The 20,435-nt window shown below is 34.6% G+C and overlaps 2 protein-coding genes across 3 annotated transcripts; one reads left to right on the forward strand and one right to left on the reverse strand.

Moving 5' to 3' along the window:
* The first annotated feature begins 1,641 nt into the window (after positions 1 to 1,641).
* Positions 1,642 to 14,724, forward strand: LOC117991188 (uncharacterized). Of its 2 annotated transcripts, none has more exons than XM_069504911.1 (15): positions 1,642 to 1,992; positions 3,069 to 3,212; positions 3,580 to 3,665; positions 3,934 to 4,050; positions 4,995 to 5,115; positions 5,197 to 5,257; positions 6,226 to 6,395; positions 7,150 to 7,323; positions 8,497 to 8,631; positions 9,508 to 9,671; positions 10,201 to 10,351; positions 12,161 to 12,283; positions 12,914 to 13,029; positions 13,493 to 13,609; positions 14,447 to 14,724. In XM_069504911.1, exons 1-15 carry the CDS (start codon positions 1,884 to 1,886, stop codon positions 14,669 to 14,671), a joined length of 2,013 nt encoding a protein of 670 aa, XP_069361012.1. In that variant the 5' UTR covers positions 1,642 to 1,883; the 3' UTR covers positions 14,672 to 14,724. The 2 variants fall into 2 exon arrangements, with proteins under 2 accessions (XP_069361012.1, XP_034834633.1); XM_034978742.2 differs by having other exon boundaries at positions 1,643 to 1,992; positions 9,499 to 9,671.
* Positions 14,725 to 15,166: 442 nt separating this feature from the next.
* LOC117990958 (uncharacterized) lies at positions 15,167 to 18,464 on the reverse strand. Its single transcript, XM_034978461.2, has 5 exons — positions 18,252 to 18,464; positions 17,790 to 18,164; positions 16,451 to 16,682; positions 15,640 to 15,906; positions 15,167 to 15,328 (listed from the first exon to the last, which is right to left on the reverse strand). Exons 1-5 carry the CDS (start codon positions 18,351 to 18,353, stop codon positions 15,243 to 15,245), a joined length of 1,062 nt encoding a protein of 353 aa, XP_034834352.2. The 5' UTR covers positions 18,354 to 18,464; the 3' UTR covers positions 15,167 to 15,242.
* Positions 18,465 to 20,435: the final 1,971 nt, after the last annotated feature.

The following is a 20,435-nucleotide window of genomic DNA, read 5'->3' on the forward strand; positions in this document are numbered from 1 at the left end:
AGATGTTTAGCTGGTACATTTTGGGGTTCAGATCCCAAAGTTTTGACTTTGTTGTACAATAGTATGGTTAGAAGTCATTTTGATTATAGTTGTCTTGCGTATATGCAAACTAATCCATCGTTGTTGAAAAAATTGGATGTCATTCAAAATATAGGTTTGAGAATAATAAGTGGAGCAATGCGGTCTACACCTATTAATTCAATGGAAGTAGAAACAGGTATCCCTCCTTTGCCGGTGAGACGTGTTTATTTGGCTGAAAAGTTTTGTTTGAAGCAACTATTCGCTAACTCTAACTTGGTAAACAAATTATTACTTCCACAGGATTTATTAAAAGTTACTGAAGCATCAATTGAAACTCTACAACCTACAGCGGAAGCACTTCTTTCCGGTAAAGGACCTACTATGTCAATGATTATGACTTATATGCATAGTATTGCTAGTAAGATAAATGTGAATGACGTTTGGCCTATGTATGATTGCCACTATGATGTAATAAACCTCGAAAATAGAATACACATCACTGATATTAAATCCAATTTAGACTTCCTATTGTTCATTGAAGAAAATTGTAAAAATCATTATAGGATATATTCGGATGGTTCTAAAAATGAGAACTTTGTAAGTTCTGCTTTTTATGATTCACAGTTAAAAAAATGTAGATCATATAAATTAAACTCTGACTGCAGTGTGTTTACTGCTGAATGCGTTGCCCTGTTCAAGGCATTGGAATATATCAAAGAAGAATTAATGTTTAAAATGAATAACTATGTTTTAATAACAGACTCGAAAAGTGTTCTTTTAGCTATAAATAATTTTAATTTTAGTAATTATAAATTAGTTTATATTATTTTCCAAATTAAAAATGTACTACTTAATTTAAAACAAAGGGGAATTAATATAGAATTTGTTTGGGTACCCTCCCACAGAGGCATAACAGGAAATGAAGTGGTTGATTCTGCTACAAGAAGAAGTAATTTTTATGAAGACTGTTCAAGTAGCATCAAAGTGCCATTTACGGATTTATGCAATACAATTAAAATAAGACAAAAGAAATTGTGGAGTGAAGTGTGGGATGTGACTAATAAAAATAAAGGAAAATGGTATGCGGAAATTCAAAAGGAAATACCAATACAACCATGGTATTTCAAAACAAAGTGTGAATCTAGAAAATTTACATCATTAATGAATAGACTGAGATTTGGTCACTGTCTGGTGCCAACACACCTGAATAAAATAAAAATACTAAACAGTAAAAAATGTAACTATTGTGAATATGAGGAGGCTGATGTTAATCATATGATACTCAAATGTCCAGCTTTTGGCATACAAAGACTTATATTAGCCAGTGATCTAAACACTATAAATATGGAACAAAAACAAAAAATTGATTTTCCCCGCCATGTAAAGGACTTGTTGTGTAAAACGTCATATTTTAAGTCTATTTTTAATTATATAAGTAATACTATAAATAAAGTGTAAAAACGTTAGACTAATTAGTTATAAGCAATTTTGTATTTTTAGAATAATATTTAGTTATAAGCAATTTTGTATTTTAGAATTTGTAAATTTTTGAAAGGCCTTAAAGGACTGTTATCCAGGGCCGTAAAATAAATTAAAAAAAAAAAAAAAAAAATAACTATGGTATATAATCACTACGTTTGTTAAATGACGAATCCTCAAATCAATTCGATCAACGAAAGTGAGATTTTTCGAGGTTTTTAATGGTTTTATTGTACCTATTTATTGTTTTATTGTCAATGGACGACGGAACTCAGCTCGGAGTTCGGACGAGTAGTGCATACTTGCATAGTCAGGCAATAGTGATGATCAGTGTTAATGGTGTATAATTTTCCATGCTCAACTTGAGAATTTTGTGAATCAGTATGGATAAAAACGAGTACGAAACATATGAATATCTGCCTACCAACTATGTTAATGAAACAGACACGAGTCAGCTGTTAGTCGTTCAAGAAGATGGCACATTTCTTTGCTGTAAATATCCATCTTTTGCTCTAACTTTATAGAGGGAGAGCCAGCGCGTGCCAGACCTTCGTTATTTTTTAAAAGCTGAAAGTTTCGCTGCATACCAGATAACATGTTTAAAAAGGTGTAAAAAATCTTATGTCAAATTATAAAGTCTAATTTTTATATATTTTTTTTGGAATAGTATTAGAAATCACGTCATGCATTTATAGACACTTTAGCGTCGTGCTGGTGGCAACCCCTACTGTTAACTTGTAAACTTTAAGGGTGTCTGGCAGGGAGTTGCCATGATACTAAGTGTCTGGCAATGCATGATGTGATATCTAATACTATTCTGATTTTTTTACACCTTTATTACCTGTTATCTCCCAAAGCCACCATGATCTAAAGAAACATCCAAACAAACTTTCCCCCTAGTGGTCTGGCACACGCTGGCCATGATACAGTATTATATTTTACTGCAGTGTGGCAGTTTGTAACCTCATATCTAAGAAAATCTTAAGAGAACTGACTGCACATCCCGTCTCTGTAGTGTATGTACTAATTTCTATATAGCTAAGAATTATTATCATCCAACCAAGATTAATAATATACCTACACAAATTGTCTTACTTTAAGGAGTTTGGATTAAATAATGTCATATTAATGTTTGTTATGTAATGTTAATGTTATATGATGATGAAAAGCACTTTGAAGCATAAATGCGAATGTGTCTTGTCTTGTATTGGTTGTATTCTAGTTAGAGGCTAAACAAATGTTATTGTACTTACTACTTGCTTTATAAAAAATTCAAGTTTACATTCTAATAATATAATATATGTATAAGCATGCAAATGAATAATATTTAATATGTAGTAATAATAATTTAATAATTTTAATCCTATTCTTATTGTATTCTAAATTGTAACCTTTTATTGTATCTTTAATATTTATCATTTTATTGTAAGTACCTAAAATTGTATTTGCAATACCCTGACAGGGTCTCATGTACTTCTTATATTTAGCTGTAAGCACCCACCATCAATTAATGTAAATGTAAATGAAAGCAAATAAATAAATCTTATCTTATCTTATCTTACTTACAGTTGACAGACCAATCCAGTATGTAAATCAAGTGGATGATAGGAAGGATGTGCTGGAGGGTGTGCAAGGCTGTGATGTATACAATGTTGTTCCACAACAACTTTATATACATGGAGACAACTCTTCTGAATTAATATCTGTGCCGGGTATGTACATAGATTTATGAATTAATCCACAAGTGTAGACCTTCTATATCTATAGTAGAAGAACGTAAAGACCTTGTTCTTAAGAACTTATATAATACAGGCTCAAGTATAGACACTGTCTATACTTGAGTTTGCAGTTAAGCATTGCAGGTAAATAAACTCAGAATTATCCATCCCATTTCTTGGCAAGCTCGTGAAGCATTTAAATGGTCAACACAAAGAATTATGTGCTTGAAATAGTTCATAGGCCATCTAGGCTCATCATGTACTTTTAATTTATTATTATATTTACTGTAGAGATTAATATGAAAATATTTGTTCATATTATGACTTATAATCTGTCAATATATATATTGTGTTTTTGTAGACCAATTCATACTGCCGGATGAAGAGAACAATAGTTATGCAAACAATTATTTATTACAAGATGACGAAAATTCCAAAGAAGTTCCGGTAAATAGAATGAACTTTAATAATGAAGCCTTTAAGAATAAGTGTAATAACTACACAAATTCCAAACCCCTATTTTAGCCCCTACTTAAGAGTTGAATTTTCAAAAATCATGTCTATGTCATTAGCTATCTGCATGCAAAATTTCGGCCCATTTGGTCGAGTAGTTTGAGCTGTGCATTGATTGATCGGTCAGTCAGTCAGCTTTTCCTTTTAACATAGACATTAGAAAATCATTAAATTGCACTATTTCTTTATTTTTAATTTTTAGATGGAACAAGATGAAGTTGTTCAATACAAAGAGGTCACTACAAATATTGAGGAATCTGGTATTAATGACATAGATACTGAAAGTGCAGCAGACAAGAATACTGGTGATTGTACTGAAGTAAGTGCAAAAATTCACTATTGATATAATATGGTATTTGACAACTAGTCAAATCAGTAACTTTTCATCGAACGTCAAAACACTCAATTAGTATGTGATATTCTATGAAATACTGGAATGTGACGTCAAATCATAATGACGTACTTTTTTAGTTTGATCGATAATTTAAAATGGTTACTACACTTATAAAACTAACAAAGCATGTGGATTTCACATATTTTGGAAGACCCTTTATTTAATAATCACTGAGAAATAATTTATTTTTAATGTAGGTAATGTAATGTGTACCCAATTCTATGCTTAATTTTTATTTTTTACACCATTAAACCCTTGGCTGCTATTCCGATTGCTCAGGTCTGCTAATTTTTAAAAAATATTAGCCATGTAACTAATAATTCTTGACAAACGTTTTGCTTTCCTCTCCAACTATCGTTATCAAAATGAGGCCTCAAAAAGTATGCAAAAGTATGAGGACTGAGAATGGTAGAGTAGAAACTCTAACTCTAATGGTAGAGTAGAAAATCGTCAAATGCATCTACCACTGGTTCGGAATGCCTTTCCTACCGAGAAGAACCAGCAAGAAACTCGGTGCTTGCTCTTTTCAAAGATTTGACATAAGTACAAATAGGTATCATGCCATAAAAGTAATTGCAGGATTTGACCTGACGCTTGTTCCAGCAATGCGTGGGGCATTTACATAATCCTCAATTGTGTCATATGCTTTTTTGAGGAGCATACTTTTATAGATTTTTTAAACTTGTGTAAAGACAGGTCCAAAATAGATTGCGGAATTCTGTTAAAGGGTTATACCCAATCCCATAAATGACTTTGGACTTTCCTGAGACAGAGCGTAGGAGTCGCAAGCTTATTACGGTTTCTAGTTAGCCTATTATGTAGATTACCAATTTTTTTGAAATGATTATACTTTGTTTTTCTGTTCACAGATAACTCTAAATGATGAACAATATCAATTACTAGAGCAAAAGGGTTGGATCTTGTTAGAAAGTAGTGATAAAACATTTTTATTAGATTCATCTGGATTACATGATATCACAGCGGATGAAAGTATGTATACATATTATACAAATTGACAATGTACCTATATATTTTTATTGATTAATTATTGATAAATAATTTTTATTTTAGAGCTAACTCTTAAATTGAAGTGTGAACTTCAAGAAAATGTAGAAGAAGAGGGAGTAACATGGTAATTTTTTTTCTTCATAACAGAAACTTCTTATACCGCACAACCTAAGGTTGAAACCTAATATTTCTATCTCTATGGTTGAAATAGTTAGATTTGCCCTAGTCCCTATTAGGTAGATACATGTACAAACTGTAGTAGCCTAATGGTTAGGACGTCCGCCTTCTAATCGGAGGTCGTGGCACTCACCTCTAACTTTTCAGAGTTATGTGCGTTTTAAGTAATTAAATATCACTTGCTTTAACGGTGAAGGAAAACATCGTGAGGAAACCTGCATGCTTGAGAGTTCTCCATAATGTTCTGAAAGGTATGTGAAGTCTACCAATCCGCACATGGCCAGCGTAGACTATGGCCAAACCCCTTCTCTCTGAGAGGAGACCCATGGTCTGTAGTGAGACGGCGATGGGTTGATCATGATGATGTAAAACTATACCTATTCATAGAAAGAGGTCTGCAGTTTGATTTGCCACTGAAATAGTTTGATCCAGAACTTGAATAATTGTACTTTTGAGGAAACATAATAATCCCACAGAATTTAAAAAATGTAGATTCAAATTGCAGCTAGCTAGCTTCGGCTAGCTAGCCGTGGGCGTCTTCTAGTATATACTTATATTATAAAGAGAAATTCATTTATTTGTATTCAACTAGCTTATGCTCGCGACTTCGTCCGTGTGGACTACACATATTTCAAACCCCAATTTCACCCCCTTAGGTGTTGAATTTTCTAAAATCCTTTCTTAGCTGATGCCTACGTCATAATAGCTATCTGCATGCCAAATTTCAGCCTGATCCGTCCAGTAGTTTGAGCTGTACGTTGATAGATCAGTCAGTCAACAGTCAGTCAGTCAGTCACCTTTTCCTATTATATATTTAGATAAATTCCTAAACTACTGAACCAATATTAAATTCTTTCATCATTAGAAAGCCTGATCAGCTAGTATAAATTATACACACACATTTTTTCCATTCAGTTCCATAAAAGTCGATGAAATTCAAAATAAACCTACTGAAATAAAATTGGAAAACATCCAGCCCGCAGTTGAAAATATAGCAGATATGGCGGGATATATCATCGAGGAGGAGGGAATCATAGAGGAACAAGAACCAGAAGAAAACCCGAATTTCTCAAACAACCAACAAGGTAACTAATAGCTTATTTCTTAAAGAATTGGGTATTTGCCAAGTTTCTATGAAATACCGGTATGTGACGTCACAATGATTTGACGTGCTTTTTTAGTTTAATGGATAATTTAAAACTACTTACTACACTTAAAACTAACAAAGGACATAGATTTTACTTATTTTGGAAGACCCTCTATTTAATAATTAGTAAGAAAGAATTTATTTTTGACATAGACATCATCCCCATTCGTTTCATTTTATTACCTACTAGCTTATTCCCGCGTGGACTACACAAATTTCAAACCGCCTCAAGGGTTGAAACTTCAAAAATCTGTTCTTAGCATATTATGCTAAGAACAGATTTTTGAAATTTAAGCAATAACAGATAATAATGGCTACATGCCAAATGTCAGCCCGATCGCTCCAGTAGTTTGAGCTGTGCAGTCAGTCAGTCAGTCAGCTTTTCCTTTTTTATTTATTACTTGCCCACGACTTCGTCCGCGTGGATTTAGTTTTTTTAAATCCCATGGGAACTTTTTGATTTGCCGGCATAAAAAGTAACCTATGTATGTATGTACCCCAGGTCTATGACTATATCCATGCAAAAAATCACGTTGATCCGTTGTTCCGTTGCGGCGTGATTGAAGGACAAACAAACAAACACACTTTCGCATTTATAATATGGGTAGTGATATAGATGTATCCTCATTCCTCGCACATCCCTGGTGGATAGTCAGTCAGACTATGAATAAAATAGTAATGTCAAATTACAGGAACATTGAAAACTATAACTGAGGAAATAATAGAGGACGGGTGTGCCGACGTAGCAGATATTATGACACCTATTGAGGCTGAGCATGATTATGTCAAATTGAACTCCGTTAAAGATTCATATGTGAAGAAACAAAGTGACACAATTAAGATAAAAACCAAATTCTTATTTAAAAGTAAGTTTGATATAAGTAGTGATTTTTTCAAATAATTCGGTGATGTGACTGATAAATAACCCGACCCCGATAAGTAAGGCTAAGACCACATTATATGTGTCAAGCATAGAGGTAAGTTAGGAGCTATCCTTGTGTACATGATAGTCATGATACACAATGGCCACATACAAGGCTCCGACCTTGGTGACACACAATAGCCAATACCGTCTGTTGATGAAAACAGCAGAAATTAAAAGTTTTTCCGTTGAATCACTAAGCGATTAACAAAAATTAACCAACACGTTAGTTCGCTACGCGACTCGCGCGGTGATTAAATATTCAATGTACTCTGTGGTGACGGCACCTACCGTGGCGCGTCGCTCGCAGTGTGGGCCAACTGCGACAGTTTGCAATACGACAGTTAAACTAGGATCAGAAGGGCGATTGCCTAAAACCTGCATCAATCATTATTACAATCTCAAATGTGATTAGCTGAATTTGTGCGATTCTTGTTGCAACAATGCATTGTAGCCAATAGTGAGCGAGCGTTAACCAATCAGAGATGATTGCGATCGTGACATTGTAGCTGTCATTCTCCCGTGGCCCTACCGCGGTTGTTTGAAAGCTACAATGTCACGATCGCAATCATCTCTGATTGGTTAATGCTCGCTCACTATTGGCCACAATGCATTGTTGCAACAAGAATCGCACAAATTCAGCCAATCAGAACAATTGAGATTGTAATAATGATTGATGCAGGTTTTAGACAATCGCCCTGCAGCAATCGCGCAGCAGGTCACTAAGCGAGTAGCTTGGCTCTTAAGCAATAAGCGAGGCTCTTTGTAATGTGGTCTTAGCCTTAGAACGTATTCATTGTAATTCGTAATGAACTCCAAATTCTGCCCCTTGATTGGTTGAATACGCTGTTCACATTTTTTTCTCAGCCAATCAAGGGACAGAATTTGATACCGATTACGATTGCGATGAATAGACTCTACAAAAGCACGACTCGTCTTCAGAAGATGAACTATCGAGATACATGTTTCACAAACAACTTTCCCTAGAAGTCTAGGGAAAGTTGTATGTGAAACGCTGAATGAACGCTTTTCTGTCTGCATGGGCTCTGAAAAAATAATATTGAGTTTAATAAGTTCTAATTTCTAACGTATTATTTTTATTTTATATACACTTCAGACGTTCCACCGGAAATAGTGTTAGGTAAATTTAACGGTAAGAAGCTAATAGCAAGAGTTGTAAAGACTGATAGGCCGGTCAGGAAACTTGGAAGAAATACACAAGATACCCAGATGGCCACAACCGAACAACCAGGTAAGCGAACTTACGACCTACTTACATTACGTACGCCTTCATTCAAAAGTATATTTAAATGACGTACAGTACACGGCAGAAAATATGGTACATCGACCTTTAGAAAGAGATAGCGGTTTCGTAGAGCATTGTCTCTGTCGTTGAAACCGTAAAACGTCACACAGGTATGAGTGATAGAGACAACACTCTACAAAGCCGGAATCTCATTCTAAAGGTTGATGTACAATATTTCTTGCCGGCTACTGTACATGAGTGTTCACTTATAAGCGTACTAGACGATGACTTGATTCGTGGGTTTATGTTTTTAAAAAATTCCGTGGGAATTCATTGATTTTCCGGGGGTTTAGGTTTTTAAAAATCCTGTGGGAACTCATTGATTTTCTGGGGTAAATATACTTGCCTATGTCAATTTCCTAGACGCAAGCTACTTCGGCACCAAATCCATACTAATATTATAAATGCGAAAGTGTCTGTCTGTTTGATGAAAGTGAGATGTTTGTCTTAAAGACCCATCCGTTTAACAGATTTATTTATTTTTTATTTATTTCAATTTGGTAATCGGTTAAACGAATGGGTCTTTAAAAATAACGTGGGAACTCTTTGATTTTCCGGGATAAAAAATAGCTTATTTCCGGTCCCAGGATATAAGCTAGCTCTGTACCAACTTTCTTGAAAAACGGTTAAACAGTCAGACCAACAGACACACTTTCGCATTTATAATATTAGTATGGATAGTGCGCGCAAAACAAGTAGACGAAACTGAAGTATCAACGTGGCGGCTTGGGCAGGTTGACTGAGGATTTAATTACAAATTAAATCACAATACATAAATCATAACAAAGTAGAGTATAGAAAAAGTAATTCCAGGTTTTGCAGGCTTAGACGATAACAAATTCGAGGATCTGATACGCGAAGCGGTCCGCGGCACGATCGAGTGCGGCGTCAAAGACGTGACGGCCGCCGAGATCGTGGTGGGGCAGCTGTCGCGCGTGCCCGCCTTCAGGCCCGCCGTCATGGAACGAGGACTCATTATTACCAAGGTATTATTTCTGGTGAGAGACTTCGGCGGTGGCTAGTTACGACCCCAGTGGCAAAGCCGATTACCGCCAAGCGATTTTGCGTTCAAGTACAAGCCGCATAGAAGCTGATTAGGCGTATTATAAATGTATTCGCAGATTACGCAGACTACTCTGACTCCACTCAGTAAAACATGGAAATATAATATGATATGAAATATAATATGATATGGAATATAATATGTAAGTTTTATTATTTTTTACTGTAGAAATTTCGACATTTAATCAATAGAAGTGAAGCGAACAGCTCTAAATTATGCCTTATCACGAATTCTACCTTCGCATATCAAAAGTCAATAAATACCTTCCTAATTTTAATCACAGACCACCACCTGGCCTAATAGAACCCCGATCGCCAAGCTTAGGCAGTTAAAAGTCGGCCCACGCCCGTTCGGTACCCTCATTCCGCACTTTCCCCTGTCCCCTGCCAACATTTTACGATTTTGATTTCATGTAAAATTGGTGTTTATAATTAATGTAATCAATTATTCAGGTGATAGTACAAGAACATGAAACAGGGAATTTGTACAGTGAAAGCAATCCCTCGCTGGTGACGGGTCGGGCAATCAGAGAGAGAGACAACTTCAACAACTGTCGATTTAGGTTTATACCGGAAATGCTCCGAAAATTGGCATACACTGAAGGTAAGGAATCGCATAGGCTCTTAAAATTACCTAGTGTTGAATAAAGTTCTTACGGAATAAATAGCAGTGTGTGTAGTTAGCAGTTGTGTGTAGGTGTCAGAAGGGTACATGTTTAGCAGTTGTGTGTGGATTAGTGGTGTCAAATACTGTTAAACTTACATAATATAATATCAATAATTGTTATTAAAATTTATTGATAAATAAACACGTTAAAAATATAACACTGACAAAAAAAAAAAAAAAACACGATACCTACCCCACTTGATTTCATCTTACTTTGAAAATTGAAAACACTACTTTCATGAATACATTTCAATTTATTTTTGGTGATGTAACCAAACGAGTCGCAGGGAGCCGCTGGATTCATGCGCCGCAAGACCGTGACGTGTGGAGTGGAAGTCACTCCAAGAGACTTATGTCCAGCAGTGGACGTCTATCGGTTGATGATGATGATTATGATGATGATGACGTGACCAGAAATTACGGTTTTCAAATTTTCCCCCTTGCGTGTGCTATAAAACCTAGGTACCTACCTACCTGATAAATTCATGATTCAAGGTCCATGGGAAGTACCCTGTAGGTTTCTTGACAGACAGACAGACAGACGGACGCACAGACAGACGGACGGACGGACGCACAGACAGACGGACGGATGGACGCACAGACAGACGGACGGACGGACGCACAGACAGACGGACGGACGGACGCACAGACAGACAGACGGACGGACAGACAACGAAGTGAGCAAAATAAACTACACCATCAAATTACCCGAAAAAATAAACTAGCAAAAAGTCTATGAACGCGCACTATCGTTAATCGAACAGTATCGGTAATAAACAGAAATAACAAAAATTTCGACTATTGTATTATTTATGTATCAAATCAAAGCATCAACAAAAATAACAAAATTATTTAACTTATTTATTAACACTTCGTAGGTATTCGATGGGAACAACAAAATCATTTGATATGCTAAATTTATCATCATATCGATGTGGTGCTATTTAACATTAGTTGACTTGCTATTTTTAACCATATTCAATGCATCGGTATTTTTAGCGCATGACGTAATCGGTCGCAATCGGTAGGTATAATGTCGTCGCGCGCGCGTTTTGCACCGCGCGCCCCCTTCGAAATTTAATTTCCTGGAATCTTCGCGCTACCTACTTAAGTACCTACTGCAGCTACTTAGAACGTAGGTATAGGTCCTAACTATAATAATTTGTATTTTTTGATTTAATAATATTTTTTTATTTAAAATTGTTAAGTTTTAGTATCGCAGTTAATCAACAAACTTTAATATGTGTTAAATTAACAGGTTAATAAATAAATTGGTCACCTCTAGTGTGGATGTCAGAAGGGTACATGTTTAGCAGTTGTGTGTGGGTGTTAGAAGGGTACATGTTTGGCAGTTGTGTGTGGGTGTTAGAAGGGTACATGTTTAGCAGTTGTGTGTGGGTGTTAGAAGGGTACATGTTTAGCAGTTGTGTGTGGGTGTCAGAAGAGTACATGTTTAGCAGTTGAGTATCGGAAGAGTATGTTTAGTAGTTGTGAACAAACTATTCATTAAATTTTACTTTTTGGCTCTTAGATAGAGACCCCAGCATCATAGGCTGTGACATCATTACAAACTCAGTATGGCTGATTTAAGAGAAGTCAAGTTCAGTTTAAAGATATTTATATCACTACGACACTAAAGTTCACTTATATACAAGAATTACAGCTGTTTACATTTACAATGGTCGGTAGTTTTAGTTTTAAACTTGTTGTTGTTTGTAATCCCCAGACTGGTTTAATATTTTCCAGAATATCAAAACGACGATGATTACGATGGTGAAAGTAACCATTACAATTTCTTGCACATTCACATTCGGGAAACTAAATCAATAGATGGCATTATAAGGATTTCTATTACATTGAATAAGAGGCGTAAGTTGATATTTTTAATTATATTCTGTTATTCAATACAATATACATACTTATACTACAAGTTACAACCCACATTACTCTAAGTAACAGATGGTAGAGTTAGCTATCACCGAACTGCTCCGCAATTAATTATTATTTATTTACTTCAAGCACTAGCGAATTACAATTTTAGCAATATACTAGCTGATGCCGCGACTTCGTTCACGTAGATTTTTAAAAATCCTGTGGGCACTCTTTGATTTGTCGGGATAAAAAAGTAGCCTATGTCAATCTCCAGGTCTTTAAATTTACCCATGCAAAAAATTACGGCCATCCGTCGCTCCGTGATTGAAGGACAAACCAACAAACAAACACTTTCGCATTTATAGCGATAGTAGTGATAGTTGCTTACGAAATTTATGGTTTGTTATTTTTGTGCGATTTTAACATTCAATATCTAATAATTACTTATTTAACACCATCAATTAATATTTAAAAAAAAGATTCTGACGAATTGAGAACCTCCTCCTTTTTTGAAGTCGCTTAGAAATGGCAAGATGTTTGTGTAGCAATCGAAAATTGTGAATCTTGTGCTACGTGATTGTTTACAAATACATAGGTACTTGTTTGAATCTGTTTTTTTTTTTTCAGATATCCCATTAAATTTATTTACTGATAATAACGCTAAACTCCCAAACACAATATACGCGTGTAGCTCGTGCGCGAGCGTGTATAACACTGAGGAGGGCTTACAGCTGCATCACGAGGTAATTTCAATAGACAATTTCAGTAATAATAAAAAACCGGTCAAGTGCGAGTCAGACTTGCGCACCGAGGGTTCCGTACTAAAGCCGTATTTTTTCGACACATTTATTGTCACAGTCTGCTGGCTCGGCAATCCGACATAACCAGAGAAAGATCAGGTGCTTTACGAGTATGTACTCTCAAAAGCATAGGGTTTATACACCGTCAACTTTCTAACTCCGGATTAGTAGTGAAGATTTCTTCACAAAAAAAACTCAATACATATATTTTTGGCCTGATTTTTCAGGATACCTCCTGAACATGAAAAGTTAGTCGAAAAAGTTTTGGTTCTTGTATTACTCGGCCATCCGGGTATCATCGCGTAATAGATCAACCCAAGTGACTAAGTGTTATTAACTTTTAATCGTCGTATTACTAAAAGTATTATCATGAATTTAATTTTTATTTTTATTTTTATTTTTTTAGACTGAATGCATCACAACTGAAACCGAAAATACTTTAACTATTGATGCAGATGAAAATTCATACACTATAATTAACTTGAGTAAAGGCAATAAACAATATGCTTGCAATATGTGTAATGTAAGTATTTAAACCACTGTGCCCATTTAATTGTGTGAATCAAACATCTGTGCCCTTTGTAATTAGTATGAGATTTTACATCTCACTAACATCAGAGATAATTTATTACAATTGTTCACTTTCTATTAAAATTTGTAACAAGTTCAATACTATTACTATAGTCTATTATTTAATCCCGAAGACAAAAATGACCTTTCGTATGTTGCATGTATTTTACGGCTCTTTAATAGTGATGTGGTGCAATTGTTTAACGTACCGATAAATATTTGTCGGTATTCTTGTCAGATGTGTGTATGAGACAACAAAATGTGTTGAAAATAATTCCAATTCAAATGAAATAAGTTTTAATTTTTTTTACTAATTATTCTTTATGTCTTTTAAATAATATTGTGATTAGTGCTACTTTTTGATCTTGTAATTACACATTTCGTATGTTTATTTTACTTAAGCACAAAATATTATTTTATTAACGATTTAATCTGAACCGGCTTTTGGTAAGCTGGTATCATTATTTTTAAGTTTCACATTTTTAGCTGTCATTTTAGTCTCTGGTATTAAAAAATAGACTACTGGCGTTAGGCGTTACTTGGTTCGTATGAAATAAAAGTTTGATGGATTAGATGAAATATTATATTTTACTTTTCTGGTTTTTTAAATTTATTCATATTTAGTAATAAAATCGTATTTTCCGTCACCGTCAAAAGCAAGTGATATTTAAATGCTTAAAACGCACATAACTCCGAAAAGTTAGAAATGCATGCTCAGGATCGAACCTCCAACCTCTCGATATGACTCATAAGTCATCTGTGAACCCTAAAATACAGATTTTTCTTTCAGATTGTTTATACAAAATTGGATGACTGCCAGGAGCACATAAAAACACATTTCAAGGAAGAGCCTGTATCAGATAGTGGAAGGACATCAAAACAGATCGTACATACCGAAATTAAGAAAACTCTGAGCCTCTACAGGTGCAAAATGTGTAACCGTGCATTTTTGGACGCATGTGCTTTGTCAAAACATATTGTGGCTAAACATATACAACACTTAAACGTTAATTAGAGTCAAGAATAATAATTATAAACTTTAATGCCTAATAAAATATAGTGAAAGGATATGCGTTTTTTAAATAAAATAACTGTATTGTAACTGATTTAAGTAAATGCGAAAGTGTGTCAGTCTGTTATATTTTCATGGCCCAACCATTTAACTGGTTTTGATGAAATTTGCCACAAAGCTCGGGATGGATAGATCAAAAGTTCTAGACCTCATCTCTGCTGTGTAAAGCCAATACACTATAACTTGAGTTAAAGTGTCAACCCAAAATCAACCCAAATAAAAAATACCTTAAGACCCAGTTTTCTCAAACGCTTTTTCTAAGATACAGTGTTTTGAATTTACACGGCAGATCTGTGGTACAGGTATCTATAGTTTGCATCCTGAAGATGGTCATACCTATTTTATCCCGGACAATCGAAGAGTTCCCATGGAAGCATCATCTAGTTCACTATAGAATAAAATAACATTAATATTGGTTATGTTTTACAACAAACTACATACCTATGTGGATATTTTTATTAACTATGAGGTTAAAATAGTATAATTTACATGAACTTTATAAGACGTAACATCACTAAAACACGTCATCTAGAAACACATTGTCCAAATCATCAAAACTTTCTTGAAAGCTTTCATTTTCAAGAGAGGAGTTATTAACATCTGGAAATGAACACAAAATATTACAATTTATAATCCATAGTTCCATAATAAATGCAAGAGTGTGTCTATCTGTCTGTCTGCCTGCTAGCTTTACACGGCTCATTCGTTTAACCGATTTTGGCGAAATAGGGATATACATAGCTTGCATGCCGTAGATGGACATAGGCTACTTTTTATCCTGGAAAATCGCCCTTAGGATTTTTAAAAAACCTCAATCCACAGGGACAAAGTCGCTGGCATCATCCCTTACTACACTCATACAGAAACTTCACTAAAGATAAGTTAATTTGAATTCAAGATGACCAACTCACCTGTTTTACTCCTATCCATTTTAATAACAGTAAAATCCTCCTCATAGCTCTTTAGGAAACCATCTGACAAAGTTTCATCTTCAGTAATCATCGCTGAACTGTATATAGCCCATATATTACTTAAAGTAATATTTAGGTAGTGTTTCTTGAACGCACTCCCTGTGGTCAATACAGTTGGTTTCCAAATTACAAGTGCACAGTATTTTGCGACAATGTATGGAGAGAACAACAACCACGCATCTCTGTGGAGAGTGCATTTTATATGCCCTGAAAGCAATCATTTTTATGTGTACAAAGTATTTATAATGATCACTTCCCATATTATAAATGCGAAAATAAGTTTGTTTGCTGGTTTGTCCTTCACGTCCGATTGACGTGATTTTTTGCATGAGTATAGTTAAAGAGCTGGAGAGTGACATAGCTTAATTTTTATCCTGAACAAAGAGTTCCCACAGGATTTTTCAGAACCTAAATCCACATAGACGAAGTTGCTTAATCAGCTAGTAGGTACATATATATTGCAACACAATAAAGGATCTTAATCGAATTGATTTGAAATTGAATCAAATCAGTATTTTGGCTGAGAATTTATCATCATCAATCACCATCATTGGCCCAGTACTGAGCATAGATCTCTTCTCAGAATACGCCATAATAATTGGCCACAGTCCAAGTGTGGATTGGTAGGCTTCACACGCACAAACATGGAGAACTCTCAGGCATGCAGGTTCTTTTCCTTTTCCTTCACTGTTAAAGTAGGTAAGTGATATTTAAACCCTTAAAATGCAATGTAGTATATAACATAACTCACCTGTTTTATCTCTTAATGTAATCAAAGGGTCAATGCCAGATCTGTCAACACTCTCAATAAATGCTGTAACAGTATGAGCCTTCTTCCTCTGGAGATTGCCTGCCAAAGCCTGGGTTTTGATTGTTTTTATTGTATTTATTACGTTAAAGCTCTTTGTATCTTCCAAGAGCCTCTTCCATAAAGGTGTTTCGAATACATCACCATGAATATAGTTTTGTGTGAAATCTACATCCTGGAAAAAAATTTGTGGAGAGGCTACCTAATATTTTGAGCATAAAAACTACCTATAGTCAAAGTCAAAGTCAAATGATTTATTCAAAATAGGTAATTAATAACGCTTTTTGACGGTCAGATGTTGGATTTCTAAGATATAGTGGTGATAATTACGCAAACTTAAAACTAAAGCTACGAGGGTTCCAAACGCGCCCAGGTCTGAGAAGAGCCCACAACAAACTCAGCCGGGTATTCTTTTTATTATCACCACTTTACAAAATTATTGAAACTTATTAGAACTATCACAATCTGTTAAGCAACTCATTCCCAAGCTTGCTTATCACTTAATTGTACACTTGTCTGTACAAAATGACTCCTCATGCACCAGTTTAACTGTATGGGGCAACTGTCATGTCAAAAAAATATCTACTTCAATAACCACAACCAAAAAATTAAAAAAATATTTAATAAAAAAAAAAATATTCCTACTCTTCATATTGTTTTGTGACTTCAGCTTTGAGACATTGGCACTGACTCCAAAAATATTATTATACAACTACAATAACTCTACATAATATATTCGGTAATAAATTAAATTACTTTTTAGTGGTTGTGGTTATTGAAGTAGGGATTTTTAATTTTGCAATTTTAAGTGGCACCATTGTACTAAAACATGCTATGCCTGGCTAAAAACCTACTGTTTACTAAGCTGTTACACTGATTGCGAGCAATTTACTCTTATCCATTGAGGAGCCTGCATCCCTTAATTAGAACAACGGCACTGATTCTAAGCACAACCTAACTTTAGAGTATTCGCACCCTCTTCTTACTATTGTAATATGAAAAGGACAGAAGCAGTTTGACACTTCTAAATTTAATTTTTAGATGGTAAAACCCGTGATTTTAGCACCCAGTCACAAACCTACTGTTTAAATTTGTATTGTGCACTAAAATTTAGTCTTAAATGTGAAAGTCATGTTCCGTTTCTTTTTTAGCATTGTTAAAAAGAAAAGGATGCAGATACTCTAAATTTAGTTTAGAGTAAGACAAAGGAATCGGTGCCATTACTGACCTACAGAAAATAAAATTATACAAATTATGTTTTAAATACTTTATATTAGATTACCTGTGAAAGGAGCTCCATTTGGCAAATACTTTCATCTTTTTTCTCTTCAAAAGATCCTGTTAAAAGACCAGCTGGACCAGGAAACTTTCTTTTATTTTTGTGATCAAAGTAAGAATTCAACATTTTCCTTTTAACATGTGTTGGTGACACCGGACTATCATCACCTGATTTTGTTTTTCTTATATTTGGACAATTTAAATTACTATGTTGCAAAATATTGGTTTGGAATTCTGTTACTGAAGTTGAGTTTCCACTTGACCTTCTAATAAATTCAGTGTTATTAATTGTCACAGAATTTTTCTTGTTGAAAACTGGATCTGCTATCTTGGACTGTAATTTTTCTGATGCATCTGGGAAATCCAATTGTGATAACACCTATAAAAACAAAAATAGTAAAAATCTGTAGTGTAATTGTTTGGTTTGATTGAAAATAGGTACATATTTTGAAAGATAGATAGGTACCTGATCATAGTCATCTGATTCGAACATTTTTCTCTGGTTTAATATGGGGTATAATATAACCATAAGGTACTTAACTATTATAAAAAGAAAGTTGTGTAACATTACATTAATCTCTTTAATTTTAAAAATACCACGAAAACCTCATTCCACAGATTTCCTCAACAAATAAGATATAAAAGCACAACATACGAAAATCACCGACCAGACGAAAATAATTTGATTACCACAGATTTCTAAGGTTCTTGACAGATTTTTTAAACTGGTTTTACTATAGTTTTACGGCTCTGGGTTCTAGTCTTTTTGAGCCTTCTTGACAGGTGCTTAAAGAACATCACAGACCAGAACCCCACAGAGTACATTGAAAATGTAACCCCATAGGGGTGCAACTCCAGAACATTAAAAAATCGCAAATTGAAATTCGCTTGTGGTGCCATCTAAGCGCGAGCATGGCTAAACAAATAGATAAGAGTTTACAAAAGACGTCAACAGATGGCGGGCACATTGCTGTAATTTTAATGACATTAATAAATTATAACCTCTGTGATTATAACCAACTTTTCATGTTTTCGTGTGCTGTCATAAATATTTATATTTCTGTTAAATTTATCTGACCCTGCTTTAATAACAGGACTCTGTAGTCTGTATTTCCTTTCACCACCTCGATAACTATATTCTAAGGATTAATTTACGGACTCGATTCATGCCTGAACGGCTGACCACGGCTACGGATTACGGACTTGTTTTTGCTTTGTGAAATGATTTTTCTGTGAATATATTTGTGCAGAAAAATGCCACGGAGATCTCGATGTGTGTCTGGATGTGACTAATTCGGTAAGTATAAAATCAGCTCACTCGTAATCTAACTCAAAATTACTTCAATGAGTCAAACTCTGTGCACCATTAAGGCACCATTAGGACATTAGGTACCTATATAATTCCTGCGATTTCGTCCGCTCGAAAAAACTATTTTAGAAATCCCGTGAGAAGTCCAATTTTCCGGGATAAAAGTGGCCTACAAGTTACAACCGTCTGATGAAAGCTATCTCTGTACCAAACAGATCATCTGTTTGGTACAGAGATAGCCTGACCACCACTTTGTCTACGTGGATTTAGGGTTTTTGAGAATCCCATGGGAACTGTTTGATTTTTCCGTGACAAAAGTAGCCTATGTCCTTACCTGGATGCAAGCTATCTCTGTACTAACTTTCATCATATACGGTTACACAAATTTACTGTAAAAAGCTAGCATATAGACAGGTTGACACACTTTTGCATTTATCATATTGCTGTGGATTATTAACTACTAATTCTGTAATTTTTTTGTTTTGTAATTAAGTGTACTTACAACATTTGTTTTGAACTTTATTGACTAAGTTATTTTTATATTATAGGTATCAACTATCAACTAATTAAGTACAATAAGTAAGTATAGACTAATGCATATTTTATGTTACTATTTTTTCAGATGTTTGCATGGCTTTCCAAAACCTGGCTACTCCTCTCTATGAAACCATTTAAACAATGAAAAGAGATAGTAGGACAACTTTTAGAAATCAAGACTGATGATGAAATATATACCTAGTTACGAATTGTCAAATTTGCAATCACCAGTTTGAAGATCGTTGAAATACACCAGTTGTGGTAGTAATATGAAAGTTATGAAAAGTAAATAACCAAAAATTTTGGATTTGAGCGTTACCTATTTCACAATCTCGTGGGTCTTGAATTTGGGTATGTATTTTATGTACCTAGTTACGAATTTATGAAAATAAAATACTTTACAAAACCTTAAAACCTTTTTATTTCTAGGTATAGTGTTTTATAATTTAGTATCTTAAAGAGTCAGTCTTGTAATATATATTTTTAAACATGTTTTAAACAAACGTTAATGGAATTATTGATATTTTTTTAAAACATGTTCAAAAATATAAAATATGCTAGTAAAGTACTTTTATAAATAGCATTTAAATTTTCGCGGTCTCGCACGCCTAGGGCGCTATTAGTGCCCTCTAGATGTGAGCACACGCGTAACTTTGAAAAAGAAAACTTAAGTCGCACATCTATCTCTAGTAATATAGTAGATAATCTATGTGTAACCCTCAGACCATAGATTATCTACTATATTCAGACTAAGAGTAAGGCAAGTAAGGAGACTTGTCAAACGCGTATACCCGAAAGGGACAA

This window comes from Maniola hyperantus, chromosome 19 (assembly GCF_902806685.2).
Source record: "Maniola hyperantus chromosome 19, iAphHyp1.2, whole genome shotgun sequence".
Classification (NCBI taxonomy): domain Eukaryota; kingdom Metazoa; phylum Arthropoda; class Insecta; order Lepidoptera; family Nymphalidae; genus Maniola; species Maniola hyperantus.